General features: G+C 46.9%; 2 protein-coding genes and 1 long non-coding RNA gene across 4 annotated transcripts in view; 1 reads left to right on the top strand and 2 right to left on the bottom strand.

Moving 5' to 3' along the window:
* LOC113579153 (guanine nucleotide-binding protein G(i) subunit alpha-2-like) overlaps positions 1 to 8,920 on the bottom strand; it is a 39,911-nt gene extending 30,991 nt beyond the window's left edge. The window contains exon 1 of the mRNA XM_035520284.2: positions 8,788 to 8,920. Within this exon, the coding sequence (XP_035376177.1) occupies positions 8,788 to 8,905 (118 nt within the window). The 5' untranslated portion in view covers positions 8,906 to 8,920. The remainder of the gene's footprint in view (positions 1 to 8,787) is intronic.
* A 163-nt stretch (positions 8,921 to 9,083) lies between these two features.
* LOC118240359 (uncharacterized) lies at positions 9,084 to 10,491 on the top strand. Its single transcript, XR_004775360.2, has 2 exons — positions 9,084 to 9,414; positions 9,935 to 10,491. It is a non-coding gene; the product is annotated as an uncharacterized LOC118240359 (long non-coding RNA).
* A 3,263-nt stretch (positions 10,492 to 13,754) lies between these two features.
* The window catches only part of LOC113579175 (sodium-coupled neutral amino acid transporter 3-like), a 40,294-nt gene continuing 30,042 nt past the window's right edge, over positions 13,755 to 24,006 (bottom strand). For both annotated transcript variants that reach the window (XM_027012928.3, XM_027012929.3), the window contains 7 exons: positions 23,761 to 23,922; positions 22,735 to 22,814; positions 22,006 to 22,106; positions 21,243 to 21,367; positions 19,936 to 20,080; positions 18,181 to 18,284; positions 13,755 to 17,587 (listed from right to left, as the gene is read on the bottom strand). In XM_027012928.3, coding sequence (XP_026868729.2) covers positions 17,483 to 17,587; positions 18,181 to 18,284; positions 19,936 to 20,080; positions 21,243 to 21,367; positions 22,006 to 22,106; positions 22,735 to 22,814; positions 23,761 to 23,922 — 822 coding nt within the window. In that variant the 3' untranslated portion in view covers positions 13,755 to 17,482. The remainder of the gene's footprint in view (positions 17,588 to 18,180; positions 18,285 to 19,935; positions 20,081 to 21,242; positions 21,368 to 22,005; positions 22,107 to 22,734; positions 22,815 to 23,760; positions 23,923 to 24,006) is intronic.

Consider the following 24,006-nt stretch of genomic DNA (forward strand, 5'->3'; position numbering starts at 1 on the left):
TACAACAGCTGTTATCACAAAGCAGCTTAGCAGAAGTCAATTGTAGAGAGAATCCAGGTCCAAGGCCCAGTTGAAAAAAAAACAAAACAAAAACACAAAGGTGGGAAGGAAAATCTCCCCAAGAGAGAAGAAAGAAACCTGGAGAGGAACCAAGACTGAGGAGGGGACCCATCCTCTCACGGACCACATCGCTTGGCAAACAAATGCGTAAATAAAAATAAAACTGCACACACACACACACACCCCCACACACATTTCCTCAAGCTTCTCTGGCTGTAAAACAATTAAAGCCTGCTAGTTTACACTAACCTGTGGTCTTGCAGAACAGCTTTAGTCAGTTGGCCCATGTCCCAATCATTAGACCGTGTGTGTGTGTGTGTGTGTGTGTGTGTGTGTGTGGAAAGAAACAGCACTGGTGAGTCACTAACACAATTATATTATCGCCTAAATGCTGAATGTGCATTTATACCCAAACAATAGCCAGGAAGAAGCTCTTGGCTGTGTGCGTGTGCGTCCAATAGCTTTGGAGGGATTTATGTGTGCGCAAGTGCTGAGAATTAAAAGAGCAGTAATTACTAAGTCAGCAGTGGAAAGGCTAGAGGCCCGTAATTTAGCCCTGAGTGTGTGTGTGTGTGTGTGTGTGTGAGAGAGAGAGTGAGAGTGTGTGTGAGTGAGTGAGTGTGTGAATGAGTGAGTGTGTGAGTGAGTGAGAGAGAGAGAGCCTGCTATTCTCCACAGGAAGGGTGTACTCACTTCCTGTATGAAGGGAACAAAAGGATATCACAAACTTCAGCAGCCAGTCTCCCTGAGACCGGCTGAAAGAGGAAGTGAGGGGGAAGGGAGCAGGAAATAACCTAATTCCGAATACCCACACCAATAAGGGCTTTAAGAGGATAGGAAAAGAGAAGAAGAGACGAGAGCGAGACGAGGCTGAGCTGGTCTCCGATTTATGGTGAGATTAGATCATGCGAAACAGGGTTAGCAGCTCGAACAGATGCTGCTGTTTACGTGCCTGGGTGTGCGTGCGCAAAAAGTCAAAGGCAAAGACAACTTAACCTAATTAGGACCCAGGCAGGGAGGCCCAGGGTGAAAGGGTTAATTCAATAATGGACAGCTTTGTCCAACATCCACTCGACAATCCACCAGGTCAGCCAATGGCAACACTCCTGGAACAGGAGGGGTGGGCCGATACAGCAGAAACATTGTATCGCAATACCCCAAGACACAGTATGTTGCGATATGTTTGCATTTTTTAAGTTTTGCAAAAACAAATAATAAAAATATTGCAACAATAAAGCAGTGATGCGTTTTTATAAATGTCATGAGTGAAATTATGTTTTTAAATAAAATTTAACCAGAAGGAACAGGAGGGAAGAAATCATAATTCCAGTCCAAGCCTATGCAATTTTAATAGAAAATTGAGAGCAAACGATTTTACAGGCTTTTTAAAAACAAAGTGGAAGAGAGAGAGAGAGAAGAAAAGAATAAATAAATAAATAAGAGAAGAGAAAACTGTGGTAATTATGGGAGATCCCACCCAAATCCCCCCAGTCTCCAATGTTGTCCCCAACATCAGCACTGCGGCCGGACACTGCCAAACTCCCCGAGGCTTATCTTGGAGACGAAAATCAACAGTGGAGGGGATGGGGTGGTGGGGTGAACCCTCAGAGCATATATCTGGCCTGCAGACGCCAGAAGTCCCACACAAAATAACAATAAATCCTACCTCCTCCACCACATGCGCCGCGTTACCAGCAGTTTCTCAAACGCAGTTGGAGCCACGCTCAAAACACAGTAGGTACGTGGGGTTCAGTCTTTCTGTCCTCTTTCCTCGACACGTCTCCACTAGTGACAAATCACCACGAGGAACAGGCCAGAGGCGAGGACCTATCAGAACGACGGGCGCATCCGCAATGGAAGCGGCCCGCCCCGTTTTCATCGCGGATGACACAGAGGGCAATTACAGCCGCTAAAATCAGTGAACCTGCTCCTCTCCTCATACTTTTCTTCAATTACGCGAGGGGACTCATTACAATCATTACAGCTGGTCTACAAGCCCTATTAACTCAGTCAGCTCATGGGTGTATCTAAGCAGGTTTTTCAGCTTGAGCCCTAAACGTGTTTAATAACGCTGAACGGCAGCGTGACGCAGTTTCGGAGCGGCGTGCCAGTTCCCCCCCAACCCCACCACCATTCCTGCTTTGCTGCTGTCGATCCCACCAGGCCAAGAGGTCGGGCTGAGCTTGTGCAGAGCACTGTGCATATGCCTCCGCTCTCACGCATTCTGTCTGTGTGTGTGTACATAACACAGGACAACAAGAAAAGGTCCTCAACCCTGGGAAGGCCTAGCTCCTTACTCCACACACACACACACACACACACACACACACACACACACACACACACACACACACACACACACACACACACACACACACACACACACACACACACACACACACGGGGGGGGGGGGGTCTAATAAGCTGGAGAACACAGGCAGGAGTGGCGTATGCTGATGAGCCGTCCCCATCAAGGCCAGGGGAAGAACGTGTAGGTTCGAGTGAGCTCGTCACGTCTTCCGTCCAGCGACATCGGCAGGGGTCATTGACATCCCAGGCAGAAGACAGCAATGGACCTTCTGTCCAGCTCCTCGTCTGAGGTGCCTGCTGATGATAGACTCTGCGTGGCTGGACGTCTCTCTGGTGCTCCGTCTGTCAGACTGTCTGTCTCTGAGACAGCATGGGGATAACAAGGGGCTCGCAATCCCACGTTTGCTCCAGGCTCTGTCCTATTTCACCCAGACTGCCCTGAGCGATCTCCGACCAGCATCTCCTGCCCAGCTGCTAATGGTGACTGTGCGCAGAAACTGGCCTCAGGTCAGCTCAAGAGGGGAAATTTCATGCACAATCGCCCCAAGGTCAAGTCTCATAGCTCGCTTATCTACAGGTCTGCTAAGGAGCAGGCTGGAACAATACCTGGTGCTTTTTCTAGCATTTTCTTAAGTGCGTGTAAGAGAGAGAGAGAGAACGCAAGTGCCAGGCAATAGAGTGAATGAGAGAGAGAGAGAGAGCGCCAGACAGAGAAAATTAGCAAAATAACAAGTGCACAAGAGACATGGAGAGAGAGAGATACAGATTGTGTGTGTGTGTGTGTGTGTGTGTGTGTGTGTGTGTGTGTGTGTGTGTATAAAAGCGGGCAGGAGCGTGAGAAAGAGACTCTCCACGTTTCCAAATATGAAGTTATGCAACTCCAGGCACATCACCTCGCTAGCCGGTTTACGGCAGTGGCTGGACCAGCACACACAGACGCCTACGTTCTGTAACCAACAGGCAGAGACAGAGAGACAGAGACAGACGCAGACAGACCGAACCTTGGAAAGCACACCGCCGGGCGCCCAAGGTCTACTTAACCCTCACTCCCTCCTAACCGAGGCAACCGGAAGATGTCCAAGGCCACTCAGGCGGAAGGTAAACGAACGTTTACCTCGCAAATGCCCACTAAGACAGGGTCCTCCCAGTCTCACACACACACACACACACACACACACACACACACACACACACACACACACACACACACACACACACACACGCAGGAGAGATGACTGACTGACTTGAGTGATTCAGTGGCCTGCTTCTGGAACACATGATGTTTAGAAGTGGGGTGGGGGTTTAGAGAGTGCTTGAGTGAGTTTGTGTGCGTGCGTGTGAGTGTGTGAGGGTATGTGGTCCAAAGGTCAATCTTAGTGGTTGAAGCAGTGTGTAATTACTGTTGTTTAATTATAGACAAAGGTTTTAGCTGCAGCTGAGCAGGGAGCAAGAGCGAGGGAAGGATAGACAGAAGGAGAGAGGGATAGATAGAAGGAGGGGGGAGACAGAAAAATAGATTGTCTAAATCTCGATGGTTCCTGATAAACATCCTCTCAGAGGCAAGAGAATGAGACTTCCACAATAGCATATCACTGTAAACTAGATTTAGAGAGACTGAGGGGATTAACAAATTTCTTTGATTCCAATCTGTGTGGCATTTAAATCGACATCTGAAAAACAAGGTCAGCACACCTCTCCCACACACACGCTAAACGCTAAACGCATTAACACGTGCGCACCAGCACTAATCTTCAGGGACTGTACTACGTGTCTCACTAAAACAAAGCTTTGCCAATCAGGGCACTGCAGAAACCTGCTGTCTGAACAGAGCCCGCACCACCCTCCGCCCAAACCCAGCGCAGACCCCGCATCGCCCTCCGCCCAAACCCAGCGCAGACCCCGCACCGCCCTCCGCCCAAACCCAGCGCAAACCCCGCACCGCCCTCCGCCCAAACCCAGCGCAGAGCCCGCTCCGCCCTCCGCCCAAACCCAGCGCAGAGCCCGCTCCGCCCTCCGCCCAAACCCAGCGCAGACCCCGCATCGCCCTCCGCCCAAACCCAGCGTAGACCCCGCACCGCCCTCCGCCCAAACCCAGCGCAGACCCCGCACCGCCCTCCGCCCAAACCCAGCGCAGAGCACGCTCCGCCCTCCGCCCAAACCCAGCGCAGAGCCCGCTCCGCCCTCCGCCCAAACCCAGCGCAGAGCCCGCTCCGCCCTCCGCCCAAACCCAGCGCAGACCCCGCATCGCCCTCCGCCCAAACCCAGCGCAGACCCCGCACCGCCCTCCGCCAAAACCCAGCGCAGACCCCGCACCGCCCTCCGCCCAAACCCAGCGCAGAGCACGCTCCGCCCTCCGCCCAAACCCAGCGCAGACCCCGCACCGCCCTCCGCCCAAACCCAGCGCAGAGCCCACTCCGCCCTCCGCCCAAACCCAGCGCAAAGCCCGCACCGCCCTCCGCCCAAACCCAGCACAGACCCCGCACCGCCCTCCGCCCAAACCCAGCGCAAAGCCCGCTCCGCCCTCCGCCCAAACCCAGCGCAGACCCCGCACCGCCCTCCGCCCAAACCCAGCGCAGAGCCCGCTCCGCCCTCCGCCCAAACCCAGCGCAGACCCCGCATCGCCCTCCGCCCAAACCCAGCGCAGAGCCCGCACCGCCCTCCGCCCAAACCCAGCGCAGAGCCCGCATCACCCTCCGCCCAAACCCAGCGCAGAGCCCGCGCCACCCTCCGCCCAAACCCAGCGCAGAGCCCGCGTCACCCTCCGCCCAAACCCAGCGTAGACCCCGCGTCACCCTCCGCCCAAACCCAGCGCAGAGCCCGCTCCGCCCTCCGCCCAAACCCAGCGCAGAGCCCGCTCCGCCCTCCGCCCAAACCCAGCGTAGACCCCGCGCCACCCTCCGCCCAAACCCAGCGTAGACCCCGCGCCACCCTCCGCCCAAACCCAGCGTAGACCCCACGCCACCCTCTGCCCAAACCCAGCGTAGACCCCGCGCCACCCTCCGCCCAAACCCAGCGTAGACACCGCTCCACCCTCCACCCAAACCCAGCGTAGACACATCTCATAAAGCTGCACCTTGTCCTTCTGTCCCTTATACTCGAAACATTCAGAATGTTATCACTTTAAACACAGTACAGGAACTGAATAACACTCACGGTCAGTAATCGTGGCCGCAGTGCAAAGGTCACGGAGATGATGCGTCGAAATCAAAACCTCACATTCGCAACAACTCGAAGCGGGTGTATGAACATGGATAGCTGGTGTGGCCTGGACACCATGCAGTATATGCAGCCTTCAGAAGAGCCGTGCTATAAATGCGGCCTTATCAGAACAGAGGAAATAAATGAGCAGAAACAGATCCAAGTGAAAAAAGGGCACTTTTATAAAGTCTTATTCTCTTAACAGAAAGAACACAAAGGGCCCGTGGGTGTCCAGTGTGAGCACCTGCGTTTGTGCATGAGAATGCTCCAATATGGCAGGATGGTTGCCATTGCTTGCATTACTCCCCTGATCGTGGATATTAGCCACAGCCATGACAAATACTGACTTTGGGTCAGTCCACCACAAGAGCTTGATCATAATTAACTCAGCACTGCAATTCTTAACTGCTGACAAGCACGTCTGGTGCGAATACAGGTGTTTGCTCTCTCTATCATTATCTCTCTGTCTTTCTCTCCGTCGACGTAGGCAAACTCCAAATTAAACCCAGGTGCTCATCCCGAGTGCCGTTCATCTGTGCCGTGGAGGTGCGCTGCAGGGAGAAAGGAGCGGGGCTCGTTTTGACCTTGCTGGAGGGGACAAGCCCGTGACGTGGCTCCTGGAAAAACCTGTTCAGTGGTGAGGGCTGGCTGCTTCCATTTCCAAACCCCTGCAATGGCTGCTGGCAGTGCTCCGATACACACACACGCACGCGCGCACATGCACACATGCACTCCCCATTAGCAGCCTTCTGCTCACTCAGAGGCAAAACATGGATGAAGAAGTCAAGACTTAAAGCATCTGAGGCCCCAAATTGCCACAAAGGCCAGTCCTAAAACCCTCCATATTGCTTGTGGAGCGACTGCAAGTGCTTTAGTTTCGCATAAACGGCATTTTTTTTTTGCACCCAGACTTGGGTCCCGGCTCGCAAACCTTCTCAGGGATACTTTTAGCGCCACCAGACGGAGGAGGAGTGATGAATCCCAGCTGCAGTGGCGGTAATCAGGGAAGGTAAAAGATGCCCCTCGCCACCCTCACCTTCCCTCCGACCCCGCCACGGACCAGATGGTGGAGGACGCAGCATTCCTGAAGCTACCACCACGAGCGAAAACTGTTTGCCATGTTGCTGCCTGAGCCAAGGCCGAGACACATGCGCACACACACACACCCTATAATCAAAGTAGTGGTTATGGAACCTGAAGGGATTGCTATAAAAGACTTATTTATAGTAACTTATTTTGTCCTATGACATATCCTGGTCTTTGCTTCGCTGTCTCTCTGTGCTGGCTGACTGCACACACGCACACACACATCCCTTTCTCCATCTCAATTCTCAGGTCATTATAAAATGGTGGAAAACACCTAAACCATGTTGCTGTTCAGAACTATGTCTTAAGAAAAGCCTTCAATTCTGCAAAAACTACAGTGTAAACAAGAAGTGTAAACACAGAGCTCCAAAAAAAGCTGTGTTTACAGTTACCTTCACTTACCCAAAGCACGTGAAGCTCAAAATCCAGATAAACAACCAGACCAGTAAGCAAACATAGAAATAATGAAGCAGTCAACCAATTAGACTGAAACTGTTGCCTGAACAAAAAGATCATACAGATAAAGACAAAAGACAGAAAAGAAAACAAAGATGCCTTAACAAACAGTTAAATACAGCGATTCTGCCATAAAAGATGGCCACTGAGAATATGAAAACAGCTGCCTATGCTTGTCCATGCAGACAGCTTGAGCTGTGGGTTAGAAGAAGATGCAGAAAATACGAGGGAAAAGTTCAAAATGTCCGTCACCCCCTGAGCAAGTGGGGGGTGGGGGGGGGGGGGGTGGGGGTGGGAGAGAGAAGGAAAATGCAGGAAGGAGGAAAATAAACACGCACAGTGCTGGAATTCACTTTAGCTAGACTAAATCCCGGTCAATGTTTGGAAATCTGAGGAGATGACGACTAACCACCTGGTTAACAGAGGTCTCGGCTATCAAAACAGAGGGGCGGGGCTTCCACATTAGGATGTCATTGTTCAACCAGATTTAGAGAGACTTCCTAAAACACAAGGCACAAGGAAAGTGTGGAACAGGCATCGAGAAATGAGTCTCTACCAAATTATGATGCAAGTTCTTAAACTAGACATTTAAAGGTCCCTCCGAAACTATCATTACGTGGCGCGTGGAACCCAAGCACCAACTCCAATGACGCAACCAGTATGACACGCTCTTTCCTGTTGGATTACGTCATTGGTGACGCAGTGTGTGACGGCCTGTGGTCCAGGGTGTTCTAGAGTTCGCTGTTCTCAAAGGGAATGACAGCGCGCAGATCGCCACCAGCACGCGGGTTAGGCTTGGCTGGCCGTGCGTCACGCTACATCCTGTGGAGACGTGACTCAAACCCCCAGTGTGACGAACACGAGGCCGGCCTGCCGTTACAGCCGCTGCAGGTGCGAAACGCGCGTGGCTCGAGCGCGTGAAGTGGGAGCAAACACCACTTTGCGAGATGATGAGCAGCTTCTGCCCCACACTGCAGTGCGCGAGGAGAGCGGGCCCGTGCAGCAGATTGAGATCAGACCAGGGTTGTGTGAAGATGAGTTTCAGGATCAACAACATAACTCTGGGCTCGTGCTAAACAGTTACTTTGGACTCGGGTCAAAACGAGATCGTCTGAACCTGTTCGGTGGCTAACCGATGAAACTAGCTGTGCAGTATCCCCCCGGGCCTTTTCCAGGGGTGTTTCCGCAGTTAACATTAATGCCCAAGAAGACGGAAAAGAAGTCGCAGCGGAGCTCGCGTTCAACAAAGCGATGCTGTCAGTGAGCGCTTAATTGCACGGGTTCAACCCTATGCCATGGCCCACTGGTCACTCACTCACTCTCACTCTCTTACACACAAACACACACACAGCGCCTCTGCCAAAACAGAGCAAAGGGCACGCAGAATATGACGCGATCACAACACTCCACAGGGGACGCGGAGGGTTCCAGACGTGTCAAAACAAACACACACACACACACACACACACACACATACATACAGGACGACAAAAGGGCAGGCTTGCTGCAATCTACTGGAACCGATGGAGAAACGAACACTGCTGTCACGCCGTTCAGTGAGAGACGGATAAAAGCGCGACGGCAGTGACAACACGGTGGTTCACGCGGGCCCGGCCGAGAGGCGCAACAGGCGTGCAAACGACGACACGGCTCGAGGGAGCCAAACTCGTGCCTTACCCAACAGCAACAGCTTCACCTCCTTCGCCGCCTTTTCTCCGTCTTCACGGAGGTTCTTGTCGATCATCCTGGAGCGCTCGCTCGCGGCTTTGTCCTCCTGGCTGACGGTGCACCCCATGGTCCCGAGGGCTCGCTTCAGCGCGACGGACACCGGGACGGATCGGTCGGAGAAAATAAACTGCAGGATTTACTCCCTTTCTTGGTGTTTTGGGGGATGTGTTACAGCCTTCCAAGACCGACACCCTTCGCTTGAATAAAGGCACTTCCCCTCTGAGCAGTTTTTCAAAAGCCACTGCGACCTGGAGAGAAAGATATGATCAGCATTACACCAGCGAACACACGGGAGACAGACGACAAAATCTGGTCAGATTAAACGGCACTCGGCATGGATTAAAGGGACACACGATCAATATCAAACAGCAGGTTTTAAGGATCCCAAACTAAACGAAGTAAACGGACTACGTAGCGAATAGGAAAACTTCAGAGCAGTCTTCCTGGGGCTGATTATTAATCCAGGGAAAGAAAAAAAAGTTTAGAGGAGCTCTTCGCCCAGCCCACCGGCGCGGAGGCGGATCAAATGAAGGAGAAGTTCGCTAATATGAGAATAAACGATAAAGGGAATAAAAGGTGAGAATATAAGCCCCCCACCGCCGTGTCGGTCCTGAAGTGTCCTCTCTCCGATAATCTCAGTCTGCGCCGTTACCAAAACCAATGCATACCGCTGTGCTTGAGGCTCTTCTGACCTGCCACACCCGAGTAGCTCAGAAGTTCTCCAGCGAGACGGAGACAATGTTGTAAGCGCTTGGCTCCGCGCACCGCCAGTCTTCTCCAAAACGCCCACCGCGTGGCCTTATGGGAAATGTAGTCCACGGTACACACGCCTCTAGCGCCTTAAGAAGTAGATTCATCGAAATGTTTTAACCACAGGGCTAAATTAATTCATAATGTAAAGATATATTGTTTAGTCGTTGCTAATGACTTATTTTAAAGGCCTACCGTGGTATGTTTACTTTCTTATCCTGAAGAGATCCACTCTTGTTGTGCAGTCTAGGCTTATTGGCATATTTGTTCGGTAGCTAAAACAAAAACCGCAAGAATCAAAGGAAATCTATATGACAGTGGACGTCTCTGGTTAATTTTCCCATAGGAATCGTGTGTAGAAGCCCGCATGGAAAATGCGCTTTTCCGTACTGCCGCCGTGTGTGGAGATGCGTAATTACCCCCAGGAGCCGAAGTGCGGGCGGCATTTCCTCCTCTGTTCCAAGTTAACACAGCAACAAGCATCTTAAAAGCAAACCTGTCTCTATGGAGGTTAGTTATAACGCCTGTTACAGATATATCGAATTAAATTTAAAAAGAATATAGCAATTATAGCGAATCAGAATAAAAGGTTTGTCTGAAGTAAGCTTCTTTATTCTCACCTATTTATATGACTACAAAGGCAATAAAAGATGCTTTAAAACAAGACGCTATTACTCTATATCCAATGACGTGTACCCAGCGTAATTAGGCTAAATAAATAAAATAACTAGAATAACTTCACATTCGTTGCTGGAATAAACATTCGTGCAAAGTATACTCTGGTCCTTTTTGTTACAATGGCATACCCCTCTGTTATGGTCCCTTACGCTCATTATAACTGTAACATGAACTGTTTGTTGTTGTTGTTGTTGTAAAATTGTAAATAAACCATTTATGACCTAAGCAGGCGTAATGTGTGGTTGCTTTTGTTTGTCAGCTTCTGGCCAAGGTTCGTTTGTGCAATTGAGTAAGAAGTGATGTGTGTTGTAACCATGCTGGACCTCTCCATAATTAAAACCAGACAAAGCAAAAAGTTTTTATGTTTTCCTGTTGGTGTTTTATAGTCCTGGTGCACGAACCCAAAATACATTTAATACATGTACCCAAAGCAGAGAACTGAATGCTTGACTTTCACATTCAGATCACAACCTCTATAGACACATAGAATAAATTACTATGAATGAAAGAAATTTGGAAGGTTGTTTGCCGAACAGCTAAGAACCTCTTCTCTACCAGCAATCTGAAGACAGTTTAGTGCGTGCATGACTCCTCACACAGCCTGTCCTTCTGTTTGTGTTTTATGTCAGGATGTGAAATTAAAATGAACCAATCAGCCCGTTGTTTTCATCCTACTACCATAGACGAGCATTCTTTCATTGGTCACAGGAAAGGAGAGGAAGTACACGGGTGGAGGAGGTGAGCAAATGTAACAGGATCCATGACTGCGGACTGAAATTAATTGTGAATATAAAGTGACGCTTCATTAATGGTTGTGGACCTGAGAAGCATGAGATTTGAGATGAAAGGGTTACATTTAAAAGTGGCAAGCCGTACTGCGTCAGTCACATCAACGTCTGATAGCCAGGGGGTCAAAGCTGTTGGCCAGGCTGATGGTCCTTGCAGCTGCTGAACCTACTGCCAGTTGGCAAAAGAGCAAATAGATTGTGGGCGTGGTAGGAGGGTGCGTGGGCGGGGTAGGAGGGTGCGTGGCTGGGGTAGGAGGGTGCGTGGGCGGGGTAGGAGGGTGCGTGGCTGAGGTAGGAGGGTGCGTGGGCGGGGTAGGAAGGAGCGTGGCTGGGGTAGGAGGGTGCGTGGGCGGGGTAGGAGGGTGCGTGGCTGGGGTAGGAGGGTGCGTGGGCGGGGTAGGAGGGTGCGTGGCTGGGGTAGGAGGGTGCGTGAGCGGGGTAGGAGGGTGTGTGGCTGGGGTAGGAGGGTGCGTGGGCGGGGTAGGAGGGGGCGTGGGCGGGATAGGGGGGGGTGTGGGCGGGGTAGGAGGGGGTGTGGGCGGGGTAGGAGGGTGCGTGGGCGGGGTAGGAGGGTGCGTGGCTGGGGTAGGAGGGGGTGTGGGCGGGGTAGGAGGGTGCGTGGGCGGGATAGGAGGGGGTGTGGGCGGGGTAGGAGGGTGTGTGGGCAGGGTAGGAGGGTGTGTCCTCAATGCTGGATGCCCCTTCCCAGGGATGATGTCCACACTGTCCACACTATCCTCTGTAGGGTCCTGCGATCACTGGTACAGCTGGTCAGGACGCTCTCTGTGGTGTTCCTGTAGAATGTGGTGAGGGTGGATGGATGGTGTTGCCCTCTTGAGGCACTAGAGGAAATGATGGTCACGTGAGGTCTTCCACAACGTGATCTCCATGGAGCCTTGTATTCATCACTCTCCTGTGAAGCCGGGGGGGGATGAAACAGTATTTCATTGCTGTCACTGAATATGTCAACCACTGTGTTGTCAGTGAACTTACCGATGCAGTTTGAACTGATCTGGCATTCATGGCTTTTACTGTTTTGCTGTTTTCCTATCTTGGTTTGCACCAAATGACTACATATTTTGCAGAAAGTCTTAATCTGTGCCTCACTGCTATTCAAGTATCCTAACCACTTATGAATGAGCTTGTGTTCATTTTTTGCCAACAAATTCCTAAGCTTTGGGGGATATCACGAGTTCACTTTCACTTTTGGGCCCTTGCCACTTAGATGCATTTTCCTCTTGTTTCTGGAGCTTTCTTCAGCATCAGTAGCTCAAAGAAAGCTTTGTGCCAGCAAATCAGCATGCACTTTGAATTACAAGCCAAAAACCCCTGATTGAGTGCATGTGGTTGCATTTATCTCTGCTGTGTGATGTTAGATCCATATCAAGTAAAAATGTTAAAAGTTCATCATCCGTATCAGCATAAAATTATCGCGACCCTGTTTCGAGATCATTTTATCGCCCAGCACTAGGTCCAGGAAACAGCTATGTGGTGCTAAAATCTAATTGGTCCATCTTATCAGTCAGCTGTTGAGGGGTGATTGTACTGATTGCTGAACTGGTCTATGATCATCATTCTGACATATGAGTTCTTTTTGTCAAGGTGTGTTAGTGTTAGGTGAAGAGCATGCAAGATGCATCCTATGTGGGATGGTTGGGACTCTGTGGAACTGCAGACTTCTTAGGCACTGGTATGATAGTGGTAGCATTGAAGCATTGCATGACAACTGCTTTGCTCAGGGAGATGTTGAAGATGTCCCTTAAGGACATCAGACAGCTGATCCGTGCGCTCCCTGAGCACTCATCCAGGTACTTTATCTGGTCCCTTGGCCTTGTGAGGACTTATTGAGCCTCTTTCTCACATGCTCTGAGGTCAAGTTGAGGCCCTGATTGTTTGTGGGAGAGGTGGATTTTCACACCAGAACGGTGTTTGTTGTTTCAAATCCTTGTCTGCGCCAGCATCGACAGTGTGTAGTGGAATCTCATAGCCCAGGATGGCATGGATACTTTGCCACAGGCTTTGTTCAGAACTGGGCCCCAATATTTTTCACACTACAGGATTTGGACTCGCCTGGCATTGGGGAGTCTCTCAGGTGACGTTTTAACGAATTCCCACAAAGCGATCGAGAGCGGTTTTTCAAGCTCTGACTGAGCACTGATTTGCTTCTGATCTGGGTCTTTTCTCTGTCGGTGAGTGGAAAAACAGGACTATATGTCTTATCATGTAGTATCAATTCACCATAAGCTGTGCTGAACAAATGTAGTGTTTTGATCATTAGAGGGGCTTTTTCCGCAGTAGTATGGGGTTTATTACTGAAGGAATCAGAAGCTCAAATCTTTTTTCCCCTGTCTCCAAATGTATAGTGTGTGAATTAAACCAAACATTTGATCTGTGTGTGTGTGTGTGTGTGTGTGTGTGTGTGTGCTTGCATCCCATTCGCTTGCAGCAGTATTAAGCTACACAGTTCTGGCCCTGCAGAGATTGCCTAATTCCCCACATTAATAAGGCATGAGATCCAAATCAGCAGCTGGTTACCAGGTCTCTCATGAGCAGATCCAGGGGTGCTGGACCAGGGAAATGCGCCATAGGACCTCTCAGCTTACTGGCACTGCTGTGTTGGAGTATCTGACAGAAAGAGCCACAGGGTAAAGTGGGAGGTCATGCTGCTCCCCATATAAGACTTATGCAAACAATTACAGCTAAGAAACAATGAGGTCTTTTTTTTAATTGCAACATTGTTTACAGTACAATAATTGCCAGCCATTTACTCAATATATGGAGAATACAGAAAAATAAGACATTTCAACTGGCTTTTTAAAGCACTTTTAAAAATTATTACATAGTTTTAATTATTAGACTAAACATCTGCCTATTTACAATGTACAAACTAGATGTGTATGTTGGATATAAATGGTTTACATTTATTTACATCATTTATAAATGCTGCCATGTAAGTCATGAAACCATAAAAACGTTTAATGAGGTTCTCATTAAGTCACGAGGGAAAAGTAGATATCGAGTAGACATTTACATCACACAAACGCTACTGAAAAAGACTGCTTTAATATGTCTCCCTCTGGTGTTCGTTTATGGTATCGTGTAGACGTTGTCACTGTTTACAGCGATTTTTTTCCCCCAACTGCTCAACACTTTTTAATCCCACTAGCCTTCATATGTCAAAACTTTACACGAGTTTCAAACCTGTTTGTTCAACTGGAAAAAGCAAAATAAAATATAATATTAAAACAACCTAAGCTATTTCCAGAAATAAAATCCATCTATTTTATGTCCTTCAGGAAATCGTTGTTACGTCAATAATCCCATCCATTAATGGACACGTCTGAGTACTATAATTCACTCCAGAGGTCGCATAAGAAAACCTATACAAGTAACAATTTTATATATGTTAAAATAATTGATTTTGGTTAACCAGATATAGGAAATATACCTTTAGCCACAGGTTTGGGTCATGTGACAAAAATAAATCTATACTTTGCCACAAGGAATAGGCAATTTCCTTTTGATGTATAATTTAACATATAGTAAAAGCTTCTAATGTACATAGTATGTGCTTTAAGAGGAAAAAATAACCATATGATTAAAAAATAGATGACCCACAATTAACGTTTGTTTATGGTTAAGAAAAATATAATCATAAAATGTTTTCAGTATATCAAGTGGAAAAATATATGATTATGGATGTTCTGTGGTTACTCCATACAATCAACACTCACACTAGTATTATTTTTATATCACGAAAAATACTAGCAATTCCCTTGTAACTAGCACATAACCTCCACGCACACTCACATACTCAGCCATGTGAACTGTGCACTACTGAACTGACAACTCCATGGCCCTTAACAGGTGGAAATGTTTGCGCTGCTAAAAGCACACCACACACGAAAATGCAAAATGAACATATGGAGAACTTCAAATACTTTCAAGTCTCAATCCGTAATCTTTCTGCGTCCAGCATGGACTGGCCTTTTAAACCGTTACCAGGGGCTCTGAGTATCTCACAGCAGCGCGATCTTAAGCGGACATTTAAAACACAGAAGAGCAACAGATCACAGACACACCGGGCGACCTGCGCACCCACATACCCACCCACATTGACCCACCTTTCCAAGGAACACTTCACAGAACTAGTGTAAAAGTACCACAAGTTAAATAGACATCTCACTTCTCACACGGTTTTTGTTTTGCTTTTTAAAGATACTGTACGTTACACACCACATTCACAGATTGTTTTACTATATTTTAAACAATATGGAGGGGGCAGACACCATAAACACACACAAACTTTGCATTAGGTTGCACAGGTGGTCTGTGTTAATATAGTATAGGAAAAGGGTAGCTGGCCAGTGACCAGTAGTGGTAGTGATCAGTACAATGTGTGAGACACACATAAATGCATTATCTTCCAAAAGATTTGTGAATATTTTAGAATTAGTAGTATGAAGGCCATATAAGTCTGTCTATAAAATATATTAAGTCATGAGTTTATCATAGATTAGAGTTGGTCTCTATAGCAAGTATTTCTAATGGCTCTATATTGTGCTTTACAGCAGAAAGTGCTAGGTCATTATCTACTGGCCATTATCAAATGCTCATGCACAGTCAGGAACTAGCCAAGAACTGAATTCTTAATGAAGAATTGAATTGTGCATTCATTTATCAATTAGGTCAGATTGAGGTCTTCCTCCAACTCGAAGTCTCGGATAAATTCCAGCCTTATGAAGTTGGAATTCTGTGCTTTGTTAAATCTCATACCAGCTATAAACTCTACTGTCACACATCTTTAGAGTGGTGAATGTCTTTACTAATCTGGAATGCATTAATTAAAGACTAATGTTCAGAATTGCATTTTTGTCCATTTTCTGGTAGCTCTAGTGGGAACTGGAGCTGAATTAGACATGAGTGTGTATTGGTTCTCAGGGGCAGTGGGACACAACTCCGCCAGCCTCTCTCTGACTTCTGAAGCACAGCCGTGCGATAATGACATAAATAATCTATATTGAAAGAGCAAGCAAAAATCCACCATGGCAGTCATGTCTCTCCACTTAGCCATCTCCAGATGCATCTAGCATCCACCTACCTGATTTAGCCCTTCTACATCTGACTCCATATACCTGTTCTCATCCTGCAGCTGCAATATTTACATGTTTGCTGTAGTTCATCTTTTGAAGGATAGGACCCTGCACATTAGGGATTTGTTTTGGTTATGTCTGTCTGCTTTCAGCAGATTTCCAGAAACAACATGGATCAGACTGTGCACATGACTACAGCAGTATAGACCCTTCTCAAGATGCGTTTCTCATTTTCACTCCACAGTAGATTAACACATAATCATAAGATAACTATATATATATTTTTTATGTGCATCCTCTTTAGAGACGATTTAAACTGGTCCATTAATATCCTAAAATCATTTGAGATTCTGCTCAAACCATATATGCTTCTGGGTTAATATCAAAGACATCACATGACATGATGCACATATGATCTGGAAATGATGAACAATATATAAATCCATACATATAAAAATGACTGACACACCTTTTTATGTCATCATATGTACAGTTTGCATATGTGTCACATGAGCACTGTGCTATATATACTATTTGCTACAACAGCAACTGACCGAGAGTGCAGGGACCAAAGGATGGCAGGGGTCACTCAAGTTCACCATGACCTTACATTGTCATGGAAACGTCCTCCCAGTCCAATATCTTGAAATTACCAGGCATTTCTCGGTTATTGCAGAGATTATTGCCATGTAAAGGACAGGACAGAGAGTGAATCATTAACATAGTTAGCTAACGTACCACCAGGGTAATCCATGCCAATCCTGAGAAATACCCTGCTTAGATGCGGCCAGCTCTTTCTATGCACGGGGTCAAAAGGCAAAGGGCAGAGGGCAGCTGTGGGAAACGAGATGGGGAGGGGGAGGATGTTTGCAGTTTCTTTCCAGCTGCTCTGAGGGTCAGGTTGTTGAGTCTGCACAGCCTGCTCATCACAGGTGATGGTACCCCATAGTGGTGGTGCCCATCACTTTACATCCGGGCAGTAATAGGTGACCCTGCAAGCTGGGTTATAGGTTTCCATCTGTAGTACTTTGCTGGGATTGGCTGGCTTTTGCAAGGGAAGGGTTGCAGACCAGTTTTAGGATGACCTGGAGCAGAGGTCCACCTGTGATGACTGCCCCCAACCAGATGACAGCTTGTGATCAGCTGACCACTGAGCTAAAAGCAGGAATCTAGTGTCACTTGCTGTAATTCCCCTTGGTGCTGACATTCCACTGATAGACTGTGCATACTCTAGAGCTCCTGACCCAGCACTATACAGGACATAAGAACACACACACACAACATCAACAACGACTCTTTAAAAAAAGAAAAAAAGGCAAAAATACGAGCGAGCATCTAATGCCCGCTGTTCCCTTTGCTGCTTCCCGACGTCCAATCAATTATGATGAAGCTCAGGCTCATTATCATAAACAGGACACCCAAACCAGCGAAACAGGCGGCCTGGGGGAGGGAGAGAGAGAGAGAGAGAGAGAGAGAGAGAGAGAGGGGGAGAGAGAGAGAGAGAGAGAGAGAGGGGGAGAGAGAGAGAGAGAGAGAGAGAGAGAGAGAGAGAGAGAGAGAGAGAGAGATGAGAGAGAGAGAGAGAGAGAGAGAGAGAGAGAATGAGAGAGAGAGAGAGAGAGAGAGAGAGAGAGAGGGGGAGAGAGAGAGAGAGAATGAGAGAGAGAGAGAGAGAGAGAGAGGGGGAGAGAGAGAGAGAGAGAATGCGAGAGAGAGAGAGAGAGAGAGAGAGAGAATGAGAGAGAGAGAGAGAGAGAGAGAAAACATTATATTAGCCATCACCAATAAGACTGAGTATAAGGAAGGTATGTTTTGGTCCTCACCATTGTGACTATAAGGAAGGTGTATGTGTGTGTTGACCTTCACTGGTGTGACTATAAGGAAGGTGCATGTATTGGTCATCACTGGTGTGACTACAAGGAAGGTGTGTGTGTGTGTATTGGCCCTTAGTAGTCTGACTATAAGGAAGGTGTGTATGTGTTGGCCCTCACTGGGGTGGCTTTGAGTGTAAGGAAGGTGGGTGTGGCCCTCACCAGGATTTTGGGCACTGAGAGCATAGGCTCCTCCTCTTTGGGAACAATGCGGATGTAGAACACGGCTGGGAAGATGAAGATGAGACACGGAGCTGATGTAGCACCTGCAGGGAATACACACACAAGAAGCAATTATATAGCACACATATATGCTTGCTTTCAGACACACACACACACACACACACACACACACACACACACACACACACACACACCTATGCATACACACACGCCTTTATCACACACGCTAAGGTTTAAAAAGGCCATTCTTCTTATGATTCTGATTTCTGAAAGCAGTGAATTCTGTAGATTTGTAAAAAGATCTGTTGTAAAAACCGTTATACAAAGGAAAGTGAATGAAACTGAATTCCTCACCAAGAATAATGTGCTGTGTCAGGATCTACCTGCTGGATCTTTCTATAATCTTCTTAACATCAGCAGAATGCATCAGTGGGGGGTGGGGGTGGGGGTATGGTTTATAATTAAATAAAACTGCTGATCTGGGATCAGCTTTTCCCAGTGCATGACCTTTGACCCACATATGCAGCATGTGCTAGTACTGTAAAGGCGGGTGGTTTAGGCTGTTGGATTGGCAAATGTGGTGATTTGGTTCAACCCACACAGAACACAAACGAGAAGAGCAGAACACAACCCTCCTCACCCACCCACTGTAATTAAAGAAAATTAAACATTCAAATTATTTTTAAAAGCGCTTTACTTCACTGATCTATAGTAAAGAAAGTACTTTATTAGAGATCAGTGGTCCAGCTGTATTATGATCAGATGGAGTGGTTTTAGCCTCCCGCACAGCAGGCGCGGGATTACAGGGTGACAGATTAAAGGGGGAGTTGTGCCAAAAACACAAATGCATGGGAATTAGCAGCTTGCATAACCGTAGTAACTGCTAGCCGTCGAGCAATGTCCGCTTGTATTGTTTGTGGGCCGGGTCAGATAGTTAGCCTGTTAGCATTTTTGGCTAGCAATGTCTGTAATGGTCAAGTGATCAGAGAAACAGAGAAAGGCTTTGTGCTGTAAGAGGAGCAGATTTGCATAACATACTCTCCAACTACTGGGACAAAAGGTGGCGTTACGTGAGCTAACAGTCCAGCATAGGGCACACACCACTTTCAAAACTGCTGTGTTTCATTGCGCATTTTGGTAGAAAGGAGTCACAGTTCAAAAGGCAATGCTATGTTTGCTGCCATATGAATTGGAGACTATGGCCAATTTTCAGTAAACCCTGCACTAGAGTGCTATACGAGTGTTATAGCTATACCATATATAACAGTATATTATAATATTATTATAATTTTATATTATATTATTGTATATAATGTTATAATAGTAATATTACAATATTGTGAGACTTTAAATGGTAGTTTACAATCTGGAGCAATGAAGCGTTGTGTAGGTAACTCTAAAATGCCCGAGAGAGCTGTAAACATTGAGAGTGATTATGTAAAATTAATATTCAGAATGCTAACTCTATACATTTGGAAAGTGAGGACCAAATCTAATGCCAGATATTTTAAAGACTATATAGAATTTCAGTGAATTATTTAACATTTAATAACATTGATCTTTGGCTAAAACACTTAAAATACTAAATGAAATATCTAAAGTACCTTTTTGGTTTACATTATTTAGATCAACACTGCATCTGTTGGTAATGAGCCTTGAATAAAATAATACAGGTGATTCCACACGGTAGTGCATATGTCACTAAACTGAAGTTTCAGTAATAGCCTAACTTACCAATGACCCCGAAGATGCCAAGGATGTTGGGGGCGAAGATAACAAGCAAGTTGATGGCGGTGAGGAGGAGGATGGCGATAGCGATATGTCTCGGCCACCAGAACGTCTTATTGGGGAAGAAGAGCTGCTGGATTGCTCTCCGCACCTGCACACGGCACAGAAACAACACGGCATCACAAACCAGAGACCAGTTCTCAGCCTGCTGTCTTCATTTAAACCCGAGAGACTGGAACCTAGCCTGGTGTCTTCATTTAAATCAGAGAGACTGGAACCTAGCCTGGTGTCTTCATTTAAATCAGAGAGACTGGAACCTAGCCTGGTGTCTTCATTTAAACCCGAGAGACTGGAACCTAGCCTGGTGTCTTCATTTAAATCAGAGAGACTGGAACCTAGCCTGGTGTCTTCATTTAAATCAGAGAGACTGGAACCTAGCCTGGTGTCTTCATTTAAACCCGAGAGACTGGAACCTAGCCTGGTGTCTTCATTTAAATCAGAGAGACTGGAACCTAGCCTGGTGTCTTCATTTAAATCAGAGAGACTGGAACCTAGCCTGGTGTCTTCATTTAAGTCAGAGAGACTGGAACCTAACCTGCTGTCTTCATTTAAGTCAGAGAGACTGGAACCTAACCTGCTGTCTTCATTTAAATCAGAGAGACTGTAGCCTAACCTGGTGTCTTCATTTAAATCAGAGAGACTGTAGCCTAACCTGGTGTCTTCATTTAAATCAGAGAGACTGCAGCCTAACCTGGTGTCTTCATTTAAATCAGAGAGACTGCAGCCTAACCTGCTGTCTTCATTTAAATCAGAGAGACTGTAGCCTAACCTGGTGTCTTCATTTAAACCAGAGAGACTGGAACCTAACCTGCTGTCTTCATTTAAATCAGAGAGACTGTAGCCTAACCTGGTGTCTTCATTTAAACCAGAGAGACTGGAACCTAACCTGCTGTCTTCATTTCAACCAGAGACCAGAACTGTCTGTCATCATTTAAATAACAACCACCAGGACTCAGCCTGCTATCTTCATTTAAACACAACTCCATCCAGTCTTTCTTTAAATTGCTGTTTCATAAGCATTGGGGAATTGGTTCGCTTTCTTCACACATCTCTAAAATAGGCCAGTATTTACTAGTCTTCTAGCATAGTGATAAAAAGTGCTCAGTGTGAATTATTTAAACAGTCTCATGAGTGGAACTACATGCTTTAAGCAACAGGTTCAGATGTTGTTGTTCTTATTGGTACAGTATGTAACACTTGGATGTCTGCACATAATGTTGAGTCACGGTGCATAAGTGAGTGTGTTGACTCACAGGGAACAGCACGATAGGTACTGTGAGTGTGACCGCGGTCAGTACAGCCACACGTACGCACAGCATCAGAGTGTCATATGGGTCAATCTTGTTGTAGGTGTGCAACAGCTCAGCTTCAACATTATCTACACACACACACACACACACACACACACACACACACACACACACACACACACACACACACACACACACACACAGTTACATGGTAGCAGAAACAAAGGTTAGAAGAAGTGCAGGAAACTCACTCACAGATGTGCACCACTGAACTGCACCTTCTCCTCTAACCACCAGAGGGAGTGTTGATCTAAATTTTTGCTCAGAAACTCAGGTTCCATATAAGTTAAATATCTTTACATTATTACTAAAACTATTATTTATCTTAAAAGATTCATTTAAAACTAAGATTACAGAATGTATTGAGTTCAGTGGTGTAGCTAAAGCAAAGGAGAGGAAGAGAGAGAGAGCGAGAGAGCGAGAGAGAGCGAGCGAGAGAGAGAGAGAGAGAGAGAGAGAGAGAGAGAGAGAGAGCGAGCGAGAGAGAGAGAGAGAGAGAGAGAGAGAGAGAGTGGCAGGGAGAATTTGAGACATTTGAGAAAATGAGGGGCTGCAACAAAGACAAAGTGCATCAGGATGTCTGGAAGTCAGTACCCCATGCACTGTGTACATTTGTATAGTCACTTGTATGGTCTCTCCTCTTTTGAAAGAAGAAATGAAGAAATAAAAGACCAAATACAACCCAGCCAGTGCCTGCGTGTCTCACCGTAGAAGGTCAGATATCCGAACAGGGCAGCCAAGAAGTACATGATGTACATTACAGCAATGGAGATGTTTGAAACATGCTGCATCTTTTTCTTGGTGGGGCTGAAATCAGAAAATATATTGGGATGTGATCACACACACACACACACACACACACACACACACACACACACACACACACACCTCTCTCTCACACTCTCAGAATAACTTTATGTTTTACACCTGCTGGATGAAGCACGGTTCCAGGTAGCCCTAGCTCTGTGTCATCTCCGTATTATGCATTTTCTCTTTACTGTCACATCATGGCTTTGCATGGCTACACCTAAACTCCAACCACTCCTCATCTTCTGAATCTCGCTAAGTGGGCTCTGTTGTCTACAACAGGCATGCATAAATTGAGTTGAATACATCTGCAGTCCATGAGAAAGAAAAGAGCAGATAACATGAAACGTCTTTATTATACAGGACTCATACTGGCAAATGCGTCGTTAGAAACTCACTGTTTGCATCTGTGTCTTGCAGGTTTGGGTGTGTAATCTGTTCTGTGCGTTAGTGCTTTTAGGGGGGTGACATGCCAGCTGTGTTTTGTGTTGTGCACTGTGCTTATGAGGGTGCTGTAAATTATTCAAGGCTGTCCCCAGACGAGTCGAGCAGCACAGCCACATTCACCTCATGCCAATGCAACCCACTGACTGTCCTGTGGGGACAGTTGAGAAGAAGAGGCACCTACTTGCGAAGCTCTGTGTATATTGGTAGCACCTCCGGGTGGCACACGAACGCAAATGCCAGGATGGGAATAGTGTAGGCTGTCTGGAAACACATGCACATGCCCACATACACACAAACACACACACATACACACACACACACACACACACACACACGCACACACACACAAACAAGTACACACAAGGCAACATGTCACCATGGATACCAAGGCTCTGATCACAGCCTTCTTAACTACCAATCCACCACTTCATAGTCCATTAAAGACTAGACTGCCTAACAGAAGGAGAATTGTTCAGGAGACTAATTGTTGATGTAAATCTGGACGCACTCCAAGGCCAGACTAGTTAGAGATGTCAGTCCCATGGGCTCAAGAAACATACATCCTGAGCTTACCAGCCTAGAAGGCCAGACTACAGGCCCCTACACCGCCTAATACTAATACTCACATATGGAAATGATCAACAACACACACACACACACACACACACACACACACAAAATGAAGAATGGTAGTCACACACACAATGTGTGTGTGTGTGATGTGAAAGCCAAGTGTGCTAATGGGTGTGTGCTGAATACAGGTCACAGAATCGGGGTAAATATGACTCCAATGTTTGGATAATGCATCTTGGAGACCTCTAGGTAAACTACAAATGGACTTGGTGAACTCTGAGAGGAGAGAGCGTGAGACAGAGTGTGAGAGAGAAAGAAAGAAAGTACAAACAAACAACAACAAAGTAAGAAAAGAAAGAAAACACTGCCCTGTCTCACATCCTTGCTACACTGCCTCCCTGAAACAGCTCACTGGCTGGCAGTCAGCTTTAACTCTGCAACCTGTCAAAGTTGTTGAACATGGAAAAAAGTGGGAATATTCTAGATTCTGACAAGATCTGTCCAAAAGCAATCACTAAAGAAACACCCCAGCAAAATACATTAATTACTCAAATTAATTATGTTAACATATTTGACAGCCAAAAAGTCACAGTGAGGGTGACCCCTGGTATTGAGGTGGGGTGTCCTTTCACACCTGGATTTTGATGTTAAACATGTTGGGGGTGCAGGAGGTATCGTCCTGGGGCAGCGACGCCATGCCGCCGTGGTCTGCTAGCGGGGTGATGTTCAAACCCAGGGTTCGGTTGAAGGTGAAGTCCACAAATGGACATATCACCTGAAACTTCTTATAAATCACCTGGTATGGGAAAGGAACAGGAACATCAATTAATGTATTTGTTCATTTACTAGAGGTAGTACTCATAAAGGAGAGGAGAGGTAC

This window comes from Electrophorus electricus, chromosome 22 (assembly GCF_041902795.1).
Source record: "Electrophorus electricus isolate QZ-2024a chromosome 22, ASM4190279v1, whole genome shotgun sequence".
Lineage (NCBI taxonomy): Eukaryota > Metazoa > Chordata > Actinopteri > Gymnotiformes > Gymnotidae > Electrophorus > Electrophorus electricus.